The sequence below is a fragment of the Caenorhabditis briggsae genome (assembly GCF_000004555.2).
Source record: "Caenorhabditis briggsae complete genome, chrII, whole genome shotgun sequence".
Classification (NCBI taxonomy): Eukaryota; Metazoa; Nematoda; class Chromadorea; order Rhabditida; family Rhabditidae; genus Caenorhabditis; species Caenorhabditis briggsae.
In genome coordinates, this window is record NC_013486.2 from 6,432,733 (window position 1) to 6,455,169 (window position 22,437).

The window sequence follows — 22,437 nt, forward strand, 5'->3', positions numbered from 1 at the left end:
CAGATAGGTCGGCTCAGTAACGACGATCGCGATCTCGTCTGAAAAAAATAGATTGAAAACTTTAGATGACCTTCAAAGATGGGAATGAAATGGTTTAGTGAACGAGGTCATTATCTATTTCTGTGAAACGAAAAATGAATCTCAATGATTGATAACTTGGTGCGAAACTTTTGACAATCTTTATAATTTTTTTAGTACCTGTCACGACTGTCCCGGTCGTATCTACGATCTCTGTCGTCTCTTCTGTAGGAACGTTCGCGCGAACGGCTTCTGTCGCGGTTACGACGGTCACGATCACGATCACGATCACGGTCGCCTCGGTAGTCTCCTCGATCTCTGTCACGTCTGAAGAAGCATAATTCTCGAATCGGATGAATGTTTAACTAATTTTACCTTGCGTAAGTATCTCTTCTCTGATAACCTCTCTGCGATCCCATCTTCTCGTCTCTTTCCTTACGACGATCGTCGATAGTTTCCTTCATCTTGAGATACGTTTCTCTTGTTTCGACCATTCCAATGTGCATTTTTCCATTGTAATGATCAGCTATACGAGATTCGTGATCGGTGATGTTCAATTGAGCTCCACAGTCTTCGCAGACTCGTAATTTTGCAGAGTTCGACCCTGGCCCAGCAGTTTTGATTTCAGTTTGACTTTCCTGAAAATCTGTTGTAGTATTTTTTTTAATTCTGCCATAATTAAACTTTTCGATTTTTTCCCTGAAAGGTCAACGATAGTTTTCGATTTACAACCCGAAGCCCCACCTCGAAACTTTTTATCTTTCACAAATCTTTTTTTTCAGATTATTATAATACCTCGATTTCTTGAATCTTTTCTTTTAGCTCTTCCACATATTTGTGCAACTTCATCGACTCTTCGATTTTCCCTTCATTGCCTAGTTTCTCTATTTCGTCTACATTCTTGGCAATCTTTTCCTCGATTTCAGCGACTTGTTTTGCTTTCGAGTCCGCTGCTTGGGACGTCTGCGTTTTAACGTCGTCTTCTAGCTTTTCGCGGACTTTTGCGATTTCCACATCAACAAGACGAACGGCGTTTTCGATTATATCGAATGCCTGAAAAAAATAAACATTTTGTTTCGAACTGGAGCAAGAGATCTTACATCAACATCGTAAAAGTGATCTCTCTCTTTCTGTGCTCTCTCGTAATCTGCTTTGTGAGCTGGCTCGTGAACCTTCCGACAAGAAACGACATTCTGAAAAAAATCAGGTGAAAAGCCATTTTCTGGAACGCGGTAGAAATGTGCAATAAACCGATGAATACATTCACAAAAGAACTAGTCTGGTTTCTCTTTCCAAATTCAAAGGAGAGGCTGAACTCACGATCTTGTCGCTTCAAAGTCTGAGATGGTTCCCGATTCTCGACGCGGCAACCGCACTATTCAAAAAAAACATTTCACTTCGTAATTGAGATGACAGAGTTAGTTAATTTGCATAGTGTAAAATAAATGGACAGTCAAAACTCACAAATCAACCTTTGTTTTGTTTTGCCGACGGATTTATGAAACGCTCGCAGCACGGGACACCTAACATTTCAGTGGTTTTCTATTTTCAGTAATACTGGATGCAGTCGGAAAACCGACAACTAACTCACCTGAAGGCGACTGTCGGGCACCATATCATGCGGACACACACCCAAAAGGAAAGCACGACAAACACTGTGATGGTCGAACGGCATGGCTGGCTTTTCTGAACGACTTTAAGGTTCTGAGACTGTTAAATATTTCTAAAAAAACCTTTGTTATCGACATGCTGACTTCCCATCAGCTGAGCGATCATATCACGCATCTGATCCGTCATTCTGAAAGCTTTAAAGGTGACATACAGAATCAATGTAGAAAAAAATGTTTAAAGATATTTACAAATACAGAATTGACTGTAATTTGAACAATGGGACATACAAAAATGAAATCAATATTTTACTATTCAAATACAAGTAGACAATCGAAATATGAAATGTTTTAATAAAAAAGTTTTACATAAATACAGTATGTTTTCCTATTTTTTAGCATTCTTTGCTTGGTTTTCAAGAAGTCTCTTTCGAAGCAAGCGGCCATATTGAGTTCCGAGCCATGCGAGAATAACTACTCCAATGAGCAATTCGATAACTCTGCAAAATATTTTGGTTGGAAACCTTATCGATTTATACTCACTTGAAGGTGGTCATTCCTTGATATAAATCAATCTGCACGCCTTCTGAGAGACCTATCCCGATTTCTGCTTCAGCTTTACGAATTTCTGCCCAGAACTGTTGAGAATTTTGTGGATACTCTACAATAACAGTTTTCTCTGCCGCGGGCTGTCCGTCAATCACAGCTCCTGGGTGCAGAATTGCAATAGCACGCGCGTTAGCAGGAACGAAGACGATTCGTTTCACCTCGCCGTGCTTCAAATATTTTTCGACAAATGTTTTCATCGGGATCCCAGGTCTGAATCGAATCTTTACTGATGCCAGTTTTTTTCACAAACCTTGTGAAGTCTTCACTTGTCAGACCATCAGCAGTACTTCTATCTCCAGTGAACATCTGTGACAACATCAAGAACGATGTGACGAACGAGAGACCAGCAACAGCCAACACGTACATTCTCAGCTTTCTGACTGAAAATTTTTACTTGTCGATTTATCGAATGAATCAGCTCTTTCCGGAAAAAAAACATTGAATAGAAAAAACAACTCACTAGTTGCGGGATCGATTTTCTTGGGACCATTTTGTTGCTCGTTTAATTGCTCATCAGCCTGTTTGTGATTTTTCTGACTCTCATCTTCGTGTTTTCCATGTTTATCATCTGGATATCTAGCGCGAATCGATTGAATGCCTAAAATGGATGAATCAGAACGTCAGCGAAGAAAACTAACTTACTCGTCAAATGCAACTGTCTGTTCTGAAGACTGAACACTGGCGTCTTCCCGAAAATCGATAAGCTGTCATGACTGGTTGAAGCAAAAACTGAGCATCGATGGCCGAAACAGCGAGCCAGGCGATGTGTAGTGAAAGTCAATTGCGAACGCATTTACGGGCCGACAACGTCGCGAGGCGGGGCTATTGGACGAAAACGCAACTGCGGCGCGGAGTTTTTGCAAGTGCCCGCGCATTATGGATATGCTCTTTTTTTTTGTTCGCGATGACAGTTTCGAATGTTTTTTGGACAGGAAGGGTGGAAACGAAAATTGTCTAGGGGGTGTGATAAAATAGACCATTCCCCATTGTTTTAGAGGAATAAAGTAGAAATCGTATAATAGATCCATTTTCAAAAAGGATGAGAAGAATCGAGAAGAAGAATACTACCGGTTTTCTTGAGGTCATCTAGGAAGCTCAAGGCATTTCTCATTTTATATAAAGTGTTGATAAAGATTTTTGTTTCTTTCTACTAATCAAAGAGATCCAATCATTGGAGTTCGGATATATCAAAACATCATGCGTTTTGAGGGAAAGCATCAAAGTTATCAAAAATCAATCACATATTTCCATCCGCCTTCTCAGAAAATTCATCTGGCAAAAAACATTGTACCTTGTAATAAAACTTTTTCCAGGTGTATTTTTTGAGTCGCTTTTTTTGCTAGCATAAGTTTGAATCTATATTTTTTTTTTGGATGAATCTACCATATTCTCCTGTTTATAAATGTCCAGAAGAAATATATTTCCATTGCCAATGGATATTCTATTTTACACACTTCGAGTTATTTGCAATGGTCATTGAGGTACCATCGTTTTTACTGGTAATCTATGCCACAATAAAAAGTCCATTCCATTATAATCTGACATTCATTGGTCTGTTCATGCTTCTGGGATATTACTTTTTTCTTGTTGGTCGATTCATAACATGTCTTTATGAAATTGGGATATTCAGTTTGAAAGGTATTAAACATGAAAAAACATGAATAAAGAAACAATCATTCAGAACAAAATGATGGAAATGAGATTTATCCTCTGCCTCTGATTGTCAGTTCGTTAATGCAGTTTTTCTATATGGGATGTGCATGTGGAATGTAAGATCATAGATCAATAAGCATATGATTTCTTGTTAGGAAAATTTTTTTTTTAAAAACGTTAATCTACACAGGCGAAACGAGGTTGCCCAAAAGCGTACAAACGGCGGCTGAAAGTTAAGAATTGGTTATAACTTGCGTTTTTAAGCAAGTGGGGAAAACTTTGTGTGAAAAAAAAAGAAAAGCAATCCTCAGTAATTTGACCATATTGAGAAAAAAACTATGGTTCTCTTTAGAATATTATTCAAAAAAAAAGGTAAAAAACCATAAAATCGAAAAAAATCCTTATTTCATTTTAATACAAAAAAACAATACCCTTTTTTATTATAGTCCGACTACTAATGATTGCATTTCATACTTTTTGTCATAAATGTTCCCCATTTCCTTAAATACGCAAGTTGTATCCTATTCTTAAACCTTCAGCCGCCGTTTGTACGCTTTTGGACAACCCCGCTGCATCTGTGTAAAAAATCAGATTCACTGGAAAACAAGAAGTTTGAATCTAAAATTTGAAGAATGTGTTCTGCTAAAGTATCCCATGCTAACAGTTGTATGATAAAAACATAAGTCGACTTTAGATCATTGGCGATTGCATTCGAGAGATTCTTTGCTACATACTATGTGGATACCTATGAAAAGCAAAAGCGGAAATGGATTTCATTATTAGTCTGTTGCGAACTCACATTTGCTTGTGGCATATCTGCAATCATTATAGTTTTTGGTAGCATGGTCTAAGAGAATCCGGAACAAAATTTTGCTTTCAGATTTTCTTCCAATCTCTATAATGGCTTTTCTTGGAGTTTTTATCAGCTGCGCGTCTTTTTTCGTATGTGATTTTTGATTTAACCTTCAAACGGATCCTTATTTCAGTTTTACCTTGTATTATTCATCATGAACAAACGACGTCTTCAAACGATTCAACAGGAAAGAGTAGATGATGTTTACACTCTAAGCGTCCGTTTTCAGCTATCTGAAAATTTGAAAGTCATGACAGTGAGAAGTTAACGCATGATGTCAGCTTTTGCAGTCTCTCTCTTTCAGCTGCTCCGCAATGTAGTCATCTTCTCTGGAGTGAATAATTTTGTTATGGCATTTATTCTCACTTTCTACATGTCCAAATCCTTCAAAGAAACCCATCCAGTGGCTTGTCTGTATTTACATTTTGCGTTCAACTTTTGTGTCATAATGTATTTGAAAACTACAGTAGTCTCTCCTTAATCCAAATGATTCCAGATACTCATTTCTGATGCTGATCATAATGGTTTTCAGTGTCAAGCAGTACCGTGTGTACTTCTTTTCGCTTCGATTTGTTCGTAAGTATTCTGAATAGACTCGTCAACAAAGTTTGCAAGTTTTCGGAATTATGATTCCTAGAATATCCGAAATCAAATTATTTTTTGCATCTTGTAAACAAAAACTAAAAGACCGAAACATTTTTCCAGGTGTGGTGATGTACCCTCTAGTTGGCAGGTGTTTCCAGGGTGAATTCTCGCAACAGCAAACGCAACAGCTCACAATTCGAGACGAAACAAATTGCTATTTCGACAACCTCTCAAGTCAATGGGATGCAAAGTTTGAAGTAGTTAATAAGCAGTGATAATTTAAATTTCTGACATGGACAACTAAACATGTTTGTACATAAATAAATCATTTATACACACACAAATTAATTTCGTTGACATGATTTGACAAATTGTTTTGGCCACTTAGAACATTGAAGACCAGAAGAAAAAGTTTGGTTGAAAGAAAAACTATCAAGATTTGGGAAAAGAAAATAATGGTATTGTTATAGGGAAGAGTCTTGGGTAGATCCACCACTTGACTCCAAAGTGCTCAACTCGACGCGTGGGAATTTCATCTGAAAAGGTAGAATTGGAATCTAAATTTTTTGAAATTCGATTCACCCTAGCCAATCCTCGCTCCTTTAATCTTCGTTGATATTGTTCTCTGCTTGTTTGAAGAACGGAATGACATCTTTCAGGAACTCGGACTGTCAAGCTGCCACGCATCGTTTCGACGTCAAGGTATTCTGAAATTCAAACATTCGAATGAAGAAAATCATCAGAGTTTGAAAACATACGAGAATCACTTCCTCTTCTATCTTGACGTGGACGAGGTGAAAGATCCGGTGGAAGGATCAAGTTAGGCATCAGACTTGGAATTTCAATTCCAACATGACGAATATCTTTTGTCAATTCGAAATCAAATTCTGTCGGTTTATCCGGAATTAGAGAGGAACTGTGAAATAGTGGAGATCGACACACCTGAAATTGAGATTCTTTAAACTATTCTAACTAAAATTTGACTACCTGAATTGGTGGCTTTGCGGCAATATTGGCATTGTGCATGTATTGAATCATGTGTTGAGGAACTTGCCGTAGAGCATTCTCTGCAATTCTTGATTTGTTCAGCCAGGGAGCTTCTGCTCCATTCAGCAAAGATTTTAGATGAATGAACTGAACGACATCTCGACGACCATCTTTTCTTTTGGAGCAGAGTTTTTGCAAGGGAGAGAAATCATAGTCGCCCATTCCGATGATCAGAATAGATAAGGGAGCATCGGAAGCAGAATTCAAGGCTTGTTGAATTTCCTACAATTTTCTGTTTTTGTAAGTTTTCAATTTTTCCTGTCTCACCTTCAAGTCAGTAACTTCTCCTCTTGTGAATAGAGCAAGAACGTGATAATGGAGTCCTCGGAACCCAGATCGATGGGACATTCTAGTGACATAATTGATCACTGGAGAAAGTTTGGATTCTTTGAGTGGAGTGACCATAGTTTGTGCCTTTCTGTATGCTTCCATGACGCCATCCAAACCACGGCAGATTGGATCCATTGAAAAATTCAGGAAGAATTCGTTGGATTCATGGAAAGTCGGAGGGATTTTGGCGCCGATTCCGAAAGCGGCAAAGAGACGATTCCTAAATTTAATAATTGATTCTAACGTCCTAGGTTATAAATTTTACGGTGTATAATCCCTGATAATCGATCCAATAGCTCTGATTGCCATATGTAGCTCTCCATCAAATCTTCTCTGGTCTAACTCATGAACTGGTTCTGGACTTGAAAAATCTACTCCAATTTCAAAATGAAGTTGAGTTCTAAAAATTATGAATTGGGTTTTAATTTGTAAAACCATTGCTCGGTACTCACCCACTAACAATATAATCCAAGAACGAATAAAAAGAGACGTCGGTGAATTTGACGAGTTCCATTTTTCCGCTGTTTTCGTAGCTCTATAAAAACGGACGTCTTGATATTGCCTTAAACAAAATCTATAATATCATTACCTTTTTCTGTGCCTTCTTCACATCATTGATAACACTATAGATATTATCAGACCCCGGTCCATACTTCATTTTTGCATAAGTCGTCAAAAACTTTCCAATATAGCCTTCTTTACCATCCACATCTTTGTACATCACCCAGATCTCCAAAAGTCGGTTTCTGTTATCCGCAGCGTCTTGGGTATCCAAACGAAACTCTGCCCATTGAGGATGAGAATGATTTTTGATGGCTTCGCTCTCATATAGAAATATTAATGAGTCATCATCTTTCCCTTCTTCTAGACGGAAAACCTGGAAGTATTTTTTTAATAAGTGAGCTCAAGAGCAGGTAACTTACTCGAAAGAAAACGGCAGTTTCATCCCATAAGAAATCTTTTCGATCTAATGATTTTCCATGGAACTGGACAACAATCGGCTGTTCTTTTTCTGGCATTTCAGCAGAGACAATGATACCTCCGAGATATTCTTCAGTTATCCGTTGGGTTCCTGACAATGCATTTGCAATGCTTCCGGTTCTTTGAAGTTGACGACGGAGTTGTAATCCAAAAGATCCAATAAGTTCGTCCACTTTAAAGATGGAAGTTGCAAGAATATCACTACTAGAGCTTGATGGTCTATCCCGTTCCGAGCATCGAGAAAATACTGCCTTAATGAGCTGAGTTTTCTCAAAAACATATTGATATGAGAATTTATCCGGGAAAACGATGTTTCGAGAGAATCGAACAGGAGAACTCGTTCCAACTTTCGTCCATTTATCTTCACATTCTGTTTCATTCTCGTATAGTTCACAGATGATTTCTTTGGCAGTTTCAGTTGTGGCAAAGTCACTGAAACATATTTCTTTATTCGAAGCCAAAAAAGTCTTTGACTTACTGAATAGTGATTGAAATTTCGATGGTATTCGACATGTTGATGCTGTGTTTCGAAGTGATATAATTTGGTGCAACACTGATTCGTGGCGAGACCCGAACACCGGCAATCGACTGTGATCTTCTGGAAAAATAAACGAGATTTTGAATGGGTCTGTGAAAAAAGAAAGAAAAAAGGGGGAATATTCTCAAGGGAGTGATTTCTTTTTAGTTTTGACTGTGAGAGAAAACGAAGTGAGAAGAAGGGGATAAAAGAAGAAGAAGACACTAAACGGGAGAGGGCAAAAACAAGGGATGACGTGGCACAGATGATACTCACAGAAGTCATTCCCTGTGTGTACATGTGTGACAACAACTTTTCATCAATAGTATGTACATAAAAGCATGAGGGGAGCAAAGGAGCGCAATACAATGAGATTTGACGGGGAGGGGTTGAAGGGGAAGACAGGGTACATGTGACTGACCTTTTCAAAAAAGTTAACTTTGCTATGTACCAGAATTCAGAATACATGGGGAATATTTTATAGGGAAGAAGAGAAAGAGAGTATAGACTTTTGGCCCAATAGTCTTGAGAACCGAAGGATAAATGTCCGAAAGGTGTCCGTTTTCACAATAAAAAGTGAACAACTGGCACGTAGCATTATAGAAAGCTCATAAGAGCATCAATGAGGTAACCGGAAAATGAACTGATCTCGATAGAATTATCTTGAAACCTGTATTACAAGGGCGCCCACCCAGTCAAGTTTGAGCTAATTTATTAAATTTCCTATGGAAGATATCAAAAAGTGGTCAACTGACAAAATATTATTGAAATTCTAATAAAAATTTTATAAGTTGACAACATTTTTAAATTTTCGACAAGAACCGAGAAAAATCGGCTCAATTTATAACTTGCAGAAAATGACCCTAAATAGTCCGAAAACGGCTTTGAAAATAGTCTCGAATGGCCAAAAGGTGTCAAAAATGGCTTAAATGGTTCAAGTGACAGCAAAAACGGTTATGGGCTCTTTTATTACAGGTTTTACGGTAAAATATCACAATAGAAAACTTGGCTCAGATTTTATCAAGTCACAGAAAAGTTCACATTATCCTTATTTGAAGCTAGTGGTAAAAAGTATAGCCTAGATAGATTCAACGCTTCAATTCCACATTAATCTCCGGGGCATTTTCAGCAAAAAAAGACAATACTGACTACTGAGAACGAATTTTAATCCTTTGAACCTCAGATGAACTCAAAGAAAGCAAAAACGGCTTTCAGTTATCCTCTTTTTTATGTGTGAGCAGTTCAGAAATGTTTCTCCTTACACGTGCGTGAAAATGTAATTGAAATGGCAACAAAAAGAAGAAGCGACACGAGAGGGTCCTTTTGCCTCTGCGCTTCTATTCTTATGTCCTTCAGTCCTTCTACGACTACTAGTTCTTCTTCTTCTTCTCTCAACTATTCTATTCTTCTTCCTATTCTGATGCACGCAGAATAGGAGATATAATTTAGATGAGTACCCCTCTCACGCCGAGTTAACCTCTCATCATAAAATTTAGATTCAAAGATCGAAGAAGATATGCTCTTTCTGGTGATGACGATAACAAGAACAGATTCAGAAGTCTGACAAAAAGCGAAAGACGTTTCACAGAAGGGATGCAAGAAATTCAAGGCTCCTCTTCTCCTCTCTTCCTCTTCCTCTCTTCCTTTCCTTTTCTTGTCGTCCCATTTCCGTCGCCTGTCGAAGATTGAATTTCTTAAAAGACATGGAAAACTAAAAAAGGAAGATTGGAGAAATAAAAAGAAGAACCGGAAAAGAGAGAAGAAGAAAAAGAGAAAGTCCCGGCTCATGTTCTGTATGGAGGTGTCCAAACAGGTGATTTCTCGGATGGAGAATTGTGCCAATCAGACAACGCTACACATGGTTTCATGCTATGAAAAGAACCTGGGAATGTGGAAAAAAATCACTTGAGCAGCACTGATGCATACTGAATCCTCTTCCCCTACTTTTGCACTTTTGAACTTGTTTGTTCGAGTTATTGGGAGTGTGGGTAGTCTATAGAATCTTTGGACTCATTTTTACAAAGTTTGCCGCTCTTAATTTTTTTTTGGGATAGGTTGAACTCAGTATGTGTAAATAAAGTTTATATGCCAGGAATGTGAATAACTTAAAAAATCAAACTTTAATCTCAGTAAGGTTATTCTAAAAAAGAAAACAAAAAAAGAAAAATGCAAAGCACCTAACAACATATTTTTGACATTTTACTTGTTTCTGTGTATTCTAAAAACATTTGTTTCAACCATAACACCAAATTTAATGTATTTTCTATCTGGCAAACATCACAACTCAAAAAGAAAAAGATGCCGTAAAACTTGTATCGGAAGGTGTTTGAAGACCCTTCTGTTGTTCGCAGGGCCCTTCTATCATAGGAATACTTAAATTAGAGGAGCCCTTTTATTTTCACGGCAGTTTCTTCAAAAAACGGTGATACGAAAATTCGGTGAATTCTCGTTCAAAATTCATGAAAATCTACTAATTTCAACAAAAAGAGAGTTTTTGAACAGAAAATTGCTGCAATAAATTTCTGTGAAACTGTAGAATTTCCGAACAGTTTTCCTGAAAACGTACGGAAAATTTCAATTTTAAATGAAACAGTTTTGAGAGGCACCTCTATTACAGGGACCCTTTTATATTTCCAGGTCATTCTCGGAGGGCCATTCTATTAAAGGTTATACTGGATATCTATTTAAAGTTACAGTAAGCCAAGCAATAAAACCAATTCAACTTACCCGTTTCCGACTGCCAATGGCCTTAGTTGAAGCTTCGGAACCATCATGTTTTGTGTGTTGTTTGTATTTGTATGTTAGTTAGTTATTTGCAGAAACCAGAGACGTTTCGAAAAATAAGTATCAGCGGTGGCGACGACGGGAGAGCATAAAAGTTGGTTGGCGAGTGGTTTGCATGTAAGTTTTGCCGGGAGTTGAGTGTGTGCTCCGGGCCACGAGTATGTGAGTGTGCAATTCAAGCGATTAGCAATTCAGTCGAGAGTTCCGGAGGAGTGCAATCCCGGGCACCCGAATGCCTGATGACGTTACAAGACGGGATTCCTTCAGATGAGTAATAGGTAGACGAAGTGGGTAAGAATCGAATATGAACTATTGGGTCGAACCAGTAGGAGCAGCTCAATGAGCACCTTTACACCTACTCGCCCAATTATTGTTTATTCTGGAGACCCCGTCGTTGGGGAAGGACGCAGGGACTCGCGAGAAGAAACACTGAGGCGGAATAATTGGGCACCGTGGAGCAGGCTACTGAGGGGAGGAGAACCAGAAAACGAAGAAAAAAAGGAAGGACAATCAGAGGAGGAAATAGGAAACGAAGATCATAAAAAGGAGAATCATGCGGTTCGAGATTTTTTTTCTAGTTAAGTAAAGCTCACTCAAACGTGTCTCTGTTGTTTTAACATGATGAAAAATGTCACTTTCGAAATGTGAAGTTTTACTGAAAGTTGACTACACCGTGAGCTTCTGGAGAATGTCAGAGAACATAATTAGGGCCTTGATAATATCAACACAGTTCAGAATTCGTGTACTTGGACTGTACAGTTAAGGAAAATTAAGAAAAAAGTCAGGAAGTATTTCAGTGCAAGTTTCCAAACTTCCTATTCTCGCTTTGACCTAATAGAACGCCACTCCCAATTGTAATATTAGGATGGTAAAAAAGTAATGCGCGTTTTTGATGAACTTAAAATTTATGCAAAACCAAAACGAAAGTATATCAATCGATGGGGTATTTTTTATTATTATCGACCCTTTTCTGCCAATGTATGAGCAAAGATTGGATGCATCTGTTGTAGAACTACACTAGCTGTGGTTCGAAGTAGTTCTGGCCAAACGCGCATTACTTTTTTACCAACCTATTAGAACGCCACTCCTAACTTTGAACTTGAGTTTTTTTTAAAATTTATTTCGTTTCATGTAATAATTTTTTATTTCGTTTCATGTAATAGATATCAAAAAGTGGTTAATTGACAAAATATTTTTGAAATCATGGTAAACATTTTGTTAGTTGGTCACTTTTCGATATCTTTTACAGGAAATGAGATATATGGATTCAAAGTTGGCTGTTCGGGTGGGCTAGGGTACTTCAATTTTTTATTCGTTAAAAAATTTTGTTCAATATAAAGCCTTTTTAAAAAACAAGGTACATATGCCCATATAATCAATAAAATTTTCACAATTACAAAAGTTTACAACAATGGCACACTTGCAGAATTTCAGCTGCCACTGTCCTATTTCAGACGCATACAGCCGACGGCTACGTCATTTTTCACTTCTACTACGTTACTTCTCTCCCAAATTACTAATTCCACAAGTTTTTTTCCCTTTCGTAAGGGATGTATCACTTCACAATGCCCTTCAAACCTCTTCGTTAGACACGATCTTCGCTTCTGAAAGAATCAGAGTCACGCGATCTGTGCCACGTCACAAGTACCCTTGTGACCTATTTTCTTTGGCTCACGAAATCTAGACGTCACATCAGAGAATCAGACGTTCGGATCTCTAGATTCGTATACACTGTCTGTCACAAGACTCATTTCCATTTCATAAATCTCGGACGTTTTCACATCAAAGAGACGTCTAGAAAGGGGACCCATATAAAATGGAAATACCAGACATATAAATTGGATGGCTCAAGAAACTGATGATGATGTGACTTAGATGTCTAGTCAAGTGGTCTTCAAAACGAACCTTTGAGTGAACGGGCGGCTGAAGAAATCATGGAGAGCCTTGGTCGATCGACGACGATTTATCCGAGTGGGAGGCAAGCCGATGGCACTGTTGGTCATTATCTGGAATTGGATGAAATGTAAAAAAAAAGAAAAATACAAGTGAAATGAGCAAAGGGAAAACTCGAAAAGAGCAATTATCAACTCAAGGGAAAGTAGGCAGGAAATCTTCGTGGGAAGCGACATTTTGAGATCAAGGAGAGGTTTGAGAAGTCAAGATAGGCCGAGTGCATTTTTTAGAATTCTAATAAGACGTTCGTATATGTAATCCAGAAAGCTAGAGTGAGCATTAGACAGCAAATACTAATAAAAACCAATAAAACATTGTGGATTAGGGATCAGATACGTACATACAACAGGAGAATAAAAAAAAGAAGAGTAGCAGATTACGGCTCCCAAACCAAAGGAAGGGACATCGGGAAAGTGACAGCTGAGGGGTACGTCATCTCTGTACGTCAGAGAGGAGAAATGGGTACAATGTGATTTACGAAATCTGTTTCCAAAATCTTGCGCTCGACCTCTCCCGAAATCAAATTGTTCACTTTGCAAAGTGACATTGATAGTTGCCATTCCGGGATGACTCTTTCTAGTTACCCAGCGTCTTTGAGACTTTCTTAGCAACTCAAAGACGGATCTTTTGAATTATTTATATGTGTCACTTGTGGGAGTTTGCATGCAAAGACAACACAAAGAAACGTGAGCAAAAAATAGCGTCATTTTTTTCTGTATTTTGTTTTACAGAGAAATACGTTACTGGGACGAGCTACTCGAATTTTGGAAGAAGGGGAGTTGTAATAGAATAAAATTTTTTGCAAGAAAAAAGAATGGATGTTCTACACCTGTGAACCATACCTGGGTTTTCAGTATTTTTTTTCCTGTCTTTTCAAAAAACTATCGGGGTCAACTTACTTAAAAGAAAGTTTTTTTTGGCAAAAAAATTGGAAAATTTCTGATAATTTAAATTTTCTCAAATGTGAAAAACTCGGGCCCACCAAGCCGGACCGGGCCGGAGATGTCGTGGGCCGTGCAGGGCCTTGATTTTTCAAGTATGCATCAAACACTAGTAAACTATCTTAAATACGTAAAACCTTTAAAAGTGGCTTTAGCCAGATAATCGACACTTTTGGTCGGATTGATTCGGGGAAGTAGATTGAAGTATGAAAATTAATTACCTAGTACTACTAGCTAGTTTTGATTAAAACCTAGGTAGGGAGACATTAGTCTTGAAAAAAAAAACAATCAGAAGGTGAATTTACTTTTAACAGGCAAAAAATAAATCAAGAGGTTAGAGTGACTGACTTAAAAGTGTTCAACAGTTTCAGTCTGCCTAGTCTGCGACTTTATAGGCGATCGAAAATATCCTTGAAACACTCTCGAATGTCCTTCAGAAATCCAAACTTTCATGGATCCATCTCCAGGTTTTCGGGATCAAATTAAGTCCCGATATGTTTATACAATATATTCCAATCCGGATCATTGTTGGCTGATCCGAGCAGATACTGACCAGCTCACAGCCATCAGAAAAATGATGAAACCTATGATTCGGGGGGAAGAGCCGGAGTCGAGATCTTTACTGACTCATCACGGCACTAAACATCAGATGGCTCAATTCATTCTCAAAGGTCTCAGAAATTTCCAGATGTCGACTTTGGGGATGGGAACAGAGACAAAGTGGGAGAAGGATACAAAATTAGTTTTGGGTCGGGAACTTGAAAAAAATAACTAAAGAGTTGTTCTTCTGTGTGTTGGTTGGATTGACAAGTGCGAGAACAAACAAAGATCAGAAGCCACGAAAGGTTCCCTCCCTTCTCTCCGGGGCACCGGATAATAGCGGGTGTGTGAGTTCAATTAAAAGGCTACTGGGAGATGGCAATGAATTGAATAGAGAAGATGAAAAAGGAAAAGTAACCGGGACCTCTTCTATACGTATTTCTAATGTTCATTTATTATTGTTATTGTGTTAAAAATACGGGGCCGATGACGAAGGAGGTTGTGTTACTCTGTAGAGTGTTAGAAAAAGGAAATAAATAGGAGGGAAAAAAGGAAGAAAATGAGAATGGAGACCAAAAGGAAAATACGCTTTTTCCAGTGGGTACGTTGAGGAATAATGAACAGATTCATGTGCAGAATTAAATGGAAAAAACACGAGAGGAGAGAAAAACACAGGGGGAAACAATATGGAGAAATTGAAAAATAGAAAACATATTACTTTATGTAGATTGGGAGCTAGAAAGAAATTAATCAACAGTTCGAGTGGTAATTGGATCTTGATTTATGTTCGAATATCGTCAGGTACTGTAAACATTTTTCAATATCTCAGTTACTGTAAAAGATATTTAGAAGTTTTCAACTGGCAAAATTGTTTTGAAATTATAATAAACATTTTTGCAGACATTCATTAACTGGGCTTGCCAATTTTGAGCACATATATCTCAATTCCTGTAAAAGGTATCAAAAATTGGTTGGCTTATAAAATATTGATGATATTGTGATAAACGTTTTGCTAGTTGACCACTTTTTGATATTACTTACAGGAACTGAGATATATGGGTTCAAGGTTGTCGGTTTGAGTGGCCTTCTATTAGAGTGTTTACGGTATCTAGTTTCAAAACTTTTTCAGAGGATGGTTGTTAAAACTGCAAGATAATGACTTAATATTGATTTTTCTAGGTCCAGTGTTAATAATGTACTCATACTTTTCTAAAAATTTAGTACTGAATGAATAAAATGAAGACATTCTAGAAAAGCTGTCACACTCAACATTAGGATCTTGTAGTTTTTGATTGAACGTAAATCAACAGAGCCAGAATACAGAAGGAAACAAGTTACTATCTCATTTTCTGTCAGAGTCATTTTCAGATGAGAATCATATTCACTACACCTAACACATGCAAAACTAAAACAATGCTCGAGCAAGAAGGAAATATACAATATTGGAAGCAACAAAAGAATGTTTTATGACGTGGAAATATTCGATTGGATCACTGAACTAAACAACTGAGCACTGACGATCCTCGTAGTAGCAGGGTCTAAGTCCGAGCTCAATATTCTCAATAAAATGGCAAAAGTTTTTATCAAAGTGCCCACTTGCCGACAGCGTAGCCAGTGCACAAAGTGCGCTTTCTGATCATAGTGTAATCTGTGTCTGGTGGTCTATCAATATCGCATACTATCTAACCGATCGCTATTGAGTTTCAATGTTAGACAGAAGGAGAGAAGAAGAAAAGGATCACTGGTTTAGTATTGTAATTCTGATATGATGGATGCATCTGGGTGATGATGGGCCGGCTGTAGAAGACAAAATAAGACAAGTCTAGAATAACAGAGAAAAATGGGGGTGGAGGAAGGACAGGGGAATTAATATTCACAGAATCTCGAGGAACTAATTGGACATTTGGGATTGATTTGAAAAAAAAAGAAAGACATATTTTTGGGAGTAAGAATACCTGGAATATAGTCTACCATTTAGTGTCTGTGTCTGTGAACAAAGATGATTGAAGGGAGCGATGTTTGGTAACCTGTCATTTTTTGATAAGCACTTGGTGTTGATTCAAAAGAAAAAGAGGAATGCATCTTGTGATTGAATTCGTGAGAAAATTCAAGAATTTCTAAATGTTCCAAAAAATTTGAATGAAAGCCAATTTTGGGAACTTTATGAGAGAGGTAGGGTACCACATGGTACAATTAAAAAATATAAATAAATTTATTACAGATGAAGGATGAAATGAAAAATTATATAATTGGATCGAGTCATGGAAAAATTGAGAGTATTTTTTAGGGAACAAATATTCCTTATGTTATTCTCTTCGAGCGAGGAAGAGCCTTCTAAAAATAGCAAAGTAGTCAAAAGAGTTATATCAAACACAAGGATCAAATATCTGATCAGCAGTTTTTGAAAAACGAGTAAATGTTCATATGACGAGCCATAAAACTCGTCTGGCCAGATGGGACGAAGCGATAATTTATTTTGTCACAGTGGCATGAAAAATTATTTACGGGGGGGATCAGGACCACACCAAAAAAACAAAGAAGGCAATGGAATAAGTAATTAGTGGTAGAAAACAATGGTTATCGTATTACAAAGAGCACCCAAGGGAAGAGAGAAACTAGGCGCAAAATTTTTGGAAATCAGAATAAACGTTATTTTGAAGTGAAAATGGAATTTGCCTTGTTCGAGACAGCATTTTGTGTGCACTACACATATTATAATTATAGCAAGAAAATTGCACCGGAAAAGTCTCCAGTCTTTCCATTTTCAGGAAAACATGATGGATTGAATGTTCGAGTGCCCTTCGAATTTTTTCAAAAGTTGACTACTGTTCGAATTTGTTTACAATAGAAGCTTTGGAGAGGAATAGAAAAATAGAAAACAAAAGATAATTTTTTTTAAATCTGTAAACCTGAAACTTCCACTTCTTGAATTTAGAAATGTCAGAAATTTTGAAATCTAGAAGTCTGAAAATTTGAACATCTAACATTCAGAAGTCTAGAAAATTGAACGTTTCGAGATCTCGGAATTCGAAAAATTCCAATCCTAAAAGACCAGAAAATAACATCTTCCTGGGTTCCTGAAAATTACATTGATGGCCTTGTTATTAGACTCGCTTTCGAATTTCACTATCAAATTTCTTGAATGTCTGACTTTCTCTAAACGTGAACACATTTTTCAAGCTCATCTAATTTCATTACAATTTTAAAAAAACCGAGAATGACCTCCGTGAAACCCCCTAAAAATGAGAACAGAAAAAAAAAACCATATAGTCTGGTAGAACTCGAGAAGATTAGTATCAAGTTTGCAACGTTCAAGTTCAGGAGTCTTCGAAGGCTACGAGATCTACGGTGCTTACGACTTCTACTAAGTCTACGCTGCTTTCGATGTCTACGATGTCTACATTCTTCCAGGATAAGTTTCGAATTGCGAAATGGTATAGAATTGAGGTTAGTTTCGAATTTCAAAGGGTATCAGACAGACTTTGATATTCTAGATTTCAGAAATCCACGAAGTCTAAGCACACGATGCCCAGGATGCCAAGGATGCCCAGGATGCCCACGGTGCCCACGATGCCCACGATGCCCACGATGCCCACGATGCCCACGATGCCCACGATGCCCACGATGCCCACGATGCCCACGATTCCTACGATGTCTACGATTCCAATCAAAAATTAGCAATAGCGAAATGAATAGAATTGAGGCCAGTTTAAACTTTTGAAGGTTTTTAGAAAGTCTTTGAAATTCTCAAAAAATTGTGACTATTTTTAACAAATTTCAAAAAATTTGGGAAGGGTTTACGACAAATGCTCGATTTAAAAAAAAAAACTTGGCATTTTTTATGATTAATTTTTTGAGATACTTTTGACAATCCAGTTAATGACTTGAGATTAATTTCCGAATTTCAAATTTTTTAGTTTGACTTTCCCTAAACGTGAACGCATTTTTTCAAACCCACTTAATTTCTTTGAAATAGGAAAAATGGCGGATGACCTCCTTGAAACCCCCTTAAAAATGAGGACAGGAAAAATTGTATAGTCTGGTAGAACTCGAAAAAAATTAGTATTAAATTTGCAACGTTCAAGTTCAGGAATCTTCGAACGATGTCTATGATGTCAACGATGTCCACGATATCTACTGATTCAACACTCCCAGGGAAAGTTTCGAATATCGAAATGGTTTAAAATTGAGGTTAGTTTCAACCTTCACGGTGAGTTTTTCACTACCGAAATGCGAAACAGTCTGCGACGTTTTAAAGAACAATGGACAAAAAAATCTGATTCATTTTTTACTATATAATCTTCATGAAATTTACAAAAAATTTATGGAACGAAAAAAATCCTTGGGCTAGAATTCGAGAAACCGTGAACCTTTGAGGGGCATTAGACAGGATTCGAATTATTCTGTTTTAGAACTCCGCGAAGCCTACGAAGTCTACGATGTCTTCGATGTCTACGATGTTTCCCGGACCTGCAAGTTTTCAATAACAGAAGGGACTACAGATGAGGTCAGTTCTGAATTTTCATAATTTGGACAAGTTTTCGGTCGCAAGACGGTTAACAAAAAAAATTTGGAATTTTCAAAATTTAAAAAATTGGAGTTCTATTTCAGAAGTCTATGATGTCTACGATTTCTCGTTCTCACTAACAGCTGCAGTTAAGGTTAGTTTCAAATTTTACTAAATTTTGAGTTAATTAGAAAAAATTTAAGTGCCACTAGAATTTTCGAATTTTACGTGATTTTGAAATACAAATTTCAGTGGAACACGTGACAAGAACGAATGGCAAGACAACGGAAGAGACAACGGAAGAGAATGTGAACTTTATTTATATGTCTTCTTTTTTTCTTTTTTGCGCGTTGGTCCTCTTTGTCGGTTGATCTGATTTTCTGGTTTCTCGTCTCATCCTTTTTTGGTCATTTGGTGCTCCACGTCAGAGATGCACGAATAGTCCGTTGTTCGGCAATTTTCGGCTGTCCGTTGTCCGTTGAATTTTTGTCCGTCCGTCGACCAGAAAAATTGTAATTGAAATTCCCCGTCTCAGAAAGTATTTAAAATGGTGGATGTGCTCCGGTTCCCTTTCCATCCCTATTTTTCCATTCCGTCCGTCCGTGCGTCTCTGGTTGGTCATCTTTGTCAGCCGTTCTTTTTTTTCTTGTTTCTCCGTCCATCCTTGATACGATAATTTACAAGGAAAAAATGGAATGTGGAGCGAAGTTTAGAACTCCTGAAAATTATGTTTTCTGAAAATTTTATTAAAATCTGAGCTAAAAGTTGAAACATCATTAACCTGATAAAGTTTAATGAAAATTGCAATGAAAAATAAAAATCCATCTGAAATTCAATAATATTGTCCTTGGTACATCAAAAATATACTCACTTTTTTCTTACGATATTATCGAAAAGCCCTATCGCATGAAAAAATACACATCTAAATTTCCTATTGAGTTTTACATACTCATTTCCATAGTTTCTTCTAAGATTTCCCTCGTTTTCATGGTATTCCAAATTTATAGAATTTCAGAAGATTCTAGATCTTTGCTGATTAGTGTTTTAGGATCTTTCGAGATATTCTAATTCTAATCAAGCCAAATGTGCAGAATAAAGTCTTCAACTACCACCTGACTGTAGTATATCTGTAATTTTTCACACCTTTCGGTTCAAAATCTTAATTTTAGGACTCGATTTTATATCATAATGTTAATTGAAATAGCAAAAAAACGGAACGCTGATTATCTGCAATTTCTATAATGCCCATAAATTCACCTGTTCAAATTCGTTTAACGTTTTGAAATCCCATAGTATCGTCAACCCTTCTGAAACATTTGTATTTCTTTTCAAGATTATGAGGCTCCGACGACATGTGTTTGTTTGCATGACTCGAGCTTTGAATCCATCCGCAACAAAATATTATTGTGGTTCAATTTTTTTAGGGAACTCGAATTAGGGAACTCGAATGTTTAGGGAACGAATTTTTAGGGAACTCGAATGTTCTATAGATTCCTGGGTCCATCAGATATACTAATAAATGTTCTTTCATGATGTGTGTCGGAGTTTAAAGCGGGAAGATGGATGACCAGTGAAGATCCAGTGGGTACCTGAAAGTTGAGCACAAGTTTTTGAAATTCCAACAAAACATTTTTGAAGTGGTCAACACAATTGAACGTTTCAAAAGTATCAACAAAGTTTTGACGAAGTGATTCTCGGCCACTGAATGGACGCTATTCCCCTTGCCTGCCGTCCCAGGTTGTAACATCCTGGCACTTCTTTTTGCTTTTTCCCTCTCTATCAGCTCCAATTGATTGTTCTTCTCTTCATCATCTACAAACTCGAGCGAAATACTCAGATAAACATTGATTCGAAGAGACATCAGACGCGAACGACAGGCGCCCGATGGAAGTAGCCGGGAGGGGAGCTTCTGCGGGTATCACACACTCTTCGGGATCCTCTTCTTCATCATCATCTCTTCTTCTCTCCTCTCTTAGCTTCTTCGCCCCCACATGCACACATACACCCTGTTATCATTCCAGATACTCTTTTATCTCTTCATCTTTTTATTCGTGTATTGATTGATATTTTTTTTCTTGTTGCTGTGTGTTTTTGTTGTTCTGAAAGTGTGAGTTTCCTTTCTGAATATGTGTGTTCTTCCTTCTGTTCATATGTATCTCTTATGAAATGATGCGACATGTGTCAACTGGGATTCCAGTCGTTAAAATTTCTATACGAGCTGTTCGATTTCACTTCTTTTTTCATTCTCGGATGGACGAGCGAGAATTTTCTTCAATTTTAAAATTTATAAGTTCTTTTTATAATTTCTTTCACTTTCATATTTATACCAGAGTTACCGTATTTTTTTCTACTAGCAGTCTATTCAAACCGTCAACTTCGAGCTCAAATATCTCTTTTATTTTATCTCGATTCCCGTAATAGATGTCAAACTGGTAAAATGTTGATGATATTATGATACATAACTTATTAGTTCACAAAATTTCGGTATCTTTCACAACAAACGAGATAATTGAGCTCAGAAGAACATTCTATAAAATCTCTCTTTTTGATTAAGAACCTCAATTAGAACCTATAGGTTCGTATACGCGAATTTTGCTTGTGCTTTGTATTCTGTTTCCATAAAACACATCTCGAAAACCATGACGTGCCAGTCTACGTTCACTTTTCTAAAAAGTTTTTCTTTTTTTTTGCCTGTCAAGTATCTTGTCCTCCTCTCTGCTTGTTCTCTCCTTCTGTTCAAAAACCATTATTCTTGCTTTTCCATTTACTGTTCTCCTAATTTTTATTACTTTTCACAGTTCTCTCTAGCTCTGGGTTTCACCTCTTCAAATCATTTTTTTCTGTCAGGGTGTGTGATAATTACCCCTCATTTCTCTCTTGTCACTTATATAACACTTTTTGTGCCGGGAGCTCAAAAATCAACAGCTGTCTGTTTGGAATTCCGTGACATTTCTAGCTTTGAATTTTCTCATCCATCTTCTTTCTTATTGGCTTTTTGGAATATCTGAAACATCCTGTAAATCTTTTTCGTCACTTCAATTCAGCTCTGGAATTATTGGTTTGGTGCCAAAAGAGTTGAAAAAGAGAGCAGCAAAAAGATAGAAAGCTTGGCGCTAGGACATAAGTTCCACAAAAAGTGATAGTCGTTGCGACAGATTTTTCCCGAGGTCAACAATATAAACGGATGGTGCAAACGATGTGGAGAAAAGAGCATTTTGGTTCTAACGGGATAACAAGCCACTTGGTTGGGTAAAGAAAAACTGGCAGAGAAAACTAGATCAAACATATCAGCAGGAAGAAGAAAAAAGAGCAAGTGACATGAATGAGCAAAACATAGAGCATGAGAATGAAAGGTTAAAGATATCTGGTGAAGAGCTTTTAGAAGATAAAAACCAGTATAAGTAGAAGATTCAGAAACATTTCCTGGTTTTCCTACGGTAGTAGCGAGTACATGAAACTTTAAATACCGTAAAACCTATATTAGATGGGCGGGCACTTGTATTGTTCCAAGG

General features: G+C 37.3%; 9 protein-coding genes across 9 annotated transcripts; 5 read left to right on the top strand and 4 right to left on the bottom strand.

Annotated features, from left to right (window-relative positions):
* Positions 1 to 13: 13 nt before the first annotated feature.
* CBG12982 lies at positions 14 to 1,815 on the bottom strand (the record flags this gene model as incomplete). The annotated part of the gene is made up of 7 exons (XM_002630495.1): positions 14 to 38; positions 199 to 345; positions 394 to 656; positions 814 to 1,071; positions 1,119 to 1,211; positions 1,610 to 1,704; positions 1,752 to 1,815. 7 exons carry the CDS (start codon positions 1,813 to 1,815, stop codon positions 14 to 16), a joined length of 945 nt encoding a protein of 314 aa, XP_002630541.1.
* Positions 1,816 to 2,013: 198 nt separating this feature from the next.
* Positions 2,014 to 3,027, bottom strand: CBG12981 (the record flags this gene model as incomplete). Its single annotated transcript, XM_002630494.1, has 5 exons — positions 2,014 to 2,125; positions 2,169 to 2,444; positions 2,485 to 2,614; positions 2,695 to 2,832; positions 2,877 to 3,027. 5 exons carry the CDS (start codon positions 3,025 to 3,027, stop codon positions 2,014 to 2,016), a joined length of 807 nt encoding a protein of 268 aa, XP_002630540.1.
* A 676-nt stretch (positions 3,028 to 3,703) lies between these two features.
* Cbr-sre-1 lies at positions 3,704 to 5,600 on the top strand (the record flags this gene model as incomplete). The annotated part of the gene is made up of 8 exons (XM_002630493.2): positions 3,704 to 3,872; positions 3,916 to 4,003; positions 4,582 to 4,724; positions 4,768 to 4,829; positions 4,874 to 4,996; positions 5,045 to 5,190; positions 5,237 to 5,316; positions 5,446 to 5,600. The coding sequence occupies 8 exons, from the start codon at positions 3,704 to 3,706 to the stop codon at positions 5,598 to 5,600; spliced, it is 966 nt and encodes a 321-aa protein (XP_002630539.2).
* Positions 5,601 to 5,789: 189 nt separating this feature from the next.
* Positions 5,790 to 8,485, bottom strand: Cbr-cpna-5 (the record flags this gene model as incomplete). The annotated part of the gene is made up of 10 exons (XM_045242186.1): positions 5,790 to 5,861; positions 5,908 to 6,032; positions 6,084 to 6,267; positions 6,313 to 6,594; positions 6,640 to 6,922; positions 6,968 to 7,102; positions 7,155 to 7,237; positions 7,292 to 7,579; positions 7,626 to 8,281; positions 8,473 to 8,485. 10 exons carry the CDS (start codon positions 8,483 to 8,485, stop codon positions 5,790 to 5,792), a joined length of 2,121 nt encoding a protein of 706 aa, XP_045095016.1.
* A 3,165-nt stretch (positions 8,486 to 11,650) lies between these two features.
* On the bottom strand, positions 11,651 to 13,373 carry CBG12978 (the record flags this gene model as incomplete). Its single annotated transcript, XM_002630491.1, has 3 exons — positions 11,651 to 11,729; positions 12,890 to 12,990; positions 13,329 to 13,373. The coding sequence occupies 3 exons, from the start codon at positions 13,371 to 13,373 to the stop codon at positions 11,651 to 11,653; spliced, it is 225 nt and encodes a 74-aa protein (XP_002630537.1).
* Positions 12,535 to 12,573, top strand: CBG25540 (the record flags this gene model as incomplete). Its single annotated transcript, XM_045242187.1, has 1 exon — positions 12,535 to 12,573. One exon carries the CDS (start codon positions 12,535 to 12,537, stop codon positions 12,571 to 12,573), a length of 39 nt encoding a protein of 12 aa, XP_045099353.1.
* Positions 13,374 to 15,034: 1,661 nt separating the features above from the next.
* CBG25539 lies at positions 15,035 to 15,124 on the top strand (the record flags this gene model as incomplete). The annotated part of the gene is made up of 1 exon (XM_045242188.1): positions 15,035 to 15,124. One exon carries the CDS (start codon positions 15,035 to 15,037, stop codon positions 15,122 to 15,124), a length of 90 nt encoding a protein of 29 aa, XP_045099352.1.
* Positions 15,125 to 17,635: 2,511 nt separating this feature from the next.
* CBG25538 lies at positions 17,636 to 18,946 on the top strand (the record flags this gene model as incomplete). The annotated part of the gene is made up of 3 exons (XM_045242189.1): positions 17,636 to 17,886; positions 17,920 to 18,095; positions 18,831 to 18,946. 3 exons carry the CDS (start codon positions 17,636 to 17,638, stop codon positions 18,944 to 18,946), a joined length of 543 nt encoding a protein of 180 aa, XP_045099351.1.
* A 966-nt stretch (positions 18,947 to 19,912) lies between these two features.
* On the top strand, positions 19,913 to 19,993 carry CBG25537 (the record flags this gene model as incomplete). Its single annotated transcript, XM_045242190.1, has 1 exon — positions 19,913 to 19,993. The coding sequence occupies one exon, from the start codon at positions 19,913 to 19,915 to the stop codon at positions 19,991 to 19,993; it is 81 nt and encodes a 26-aa protein (XP_045099350.1).
* Positions 19,994 to 22,437: the final 2,444 nt, after the last annotated feature.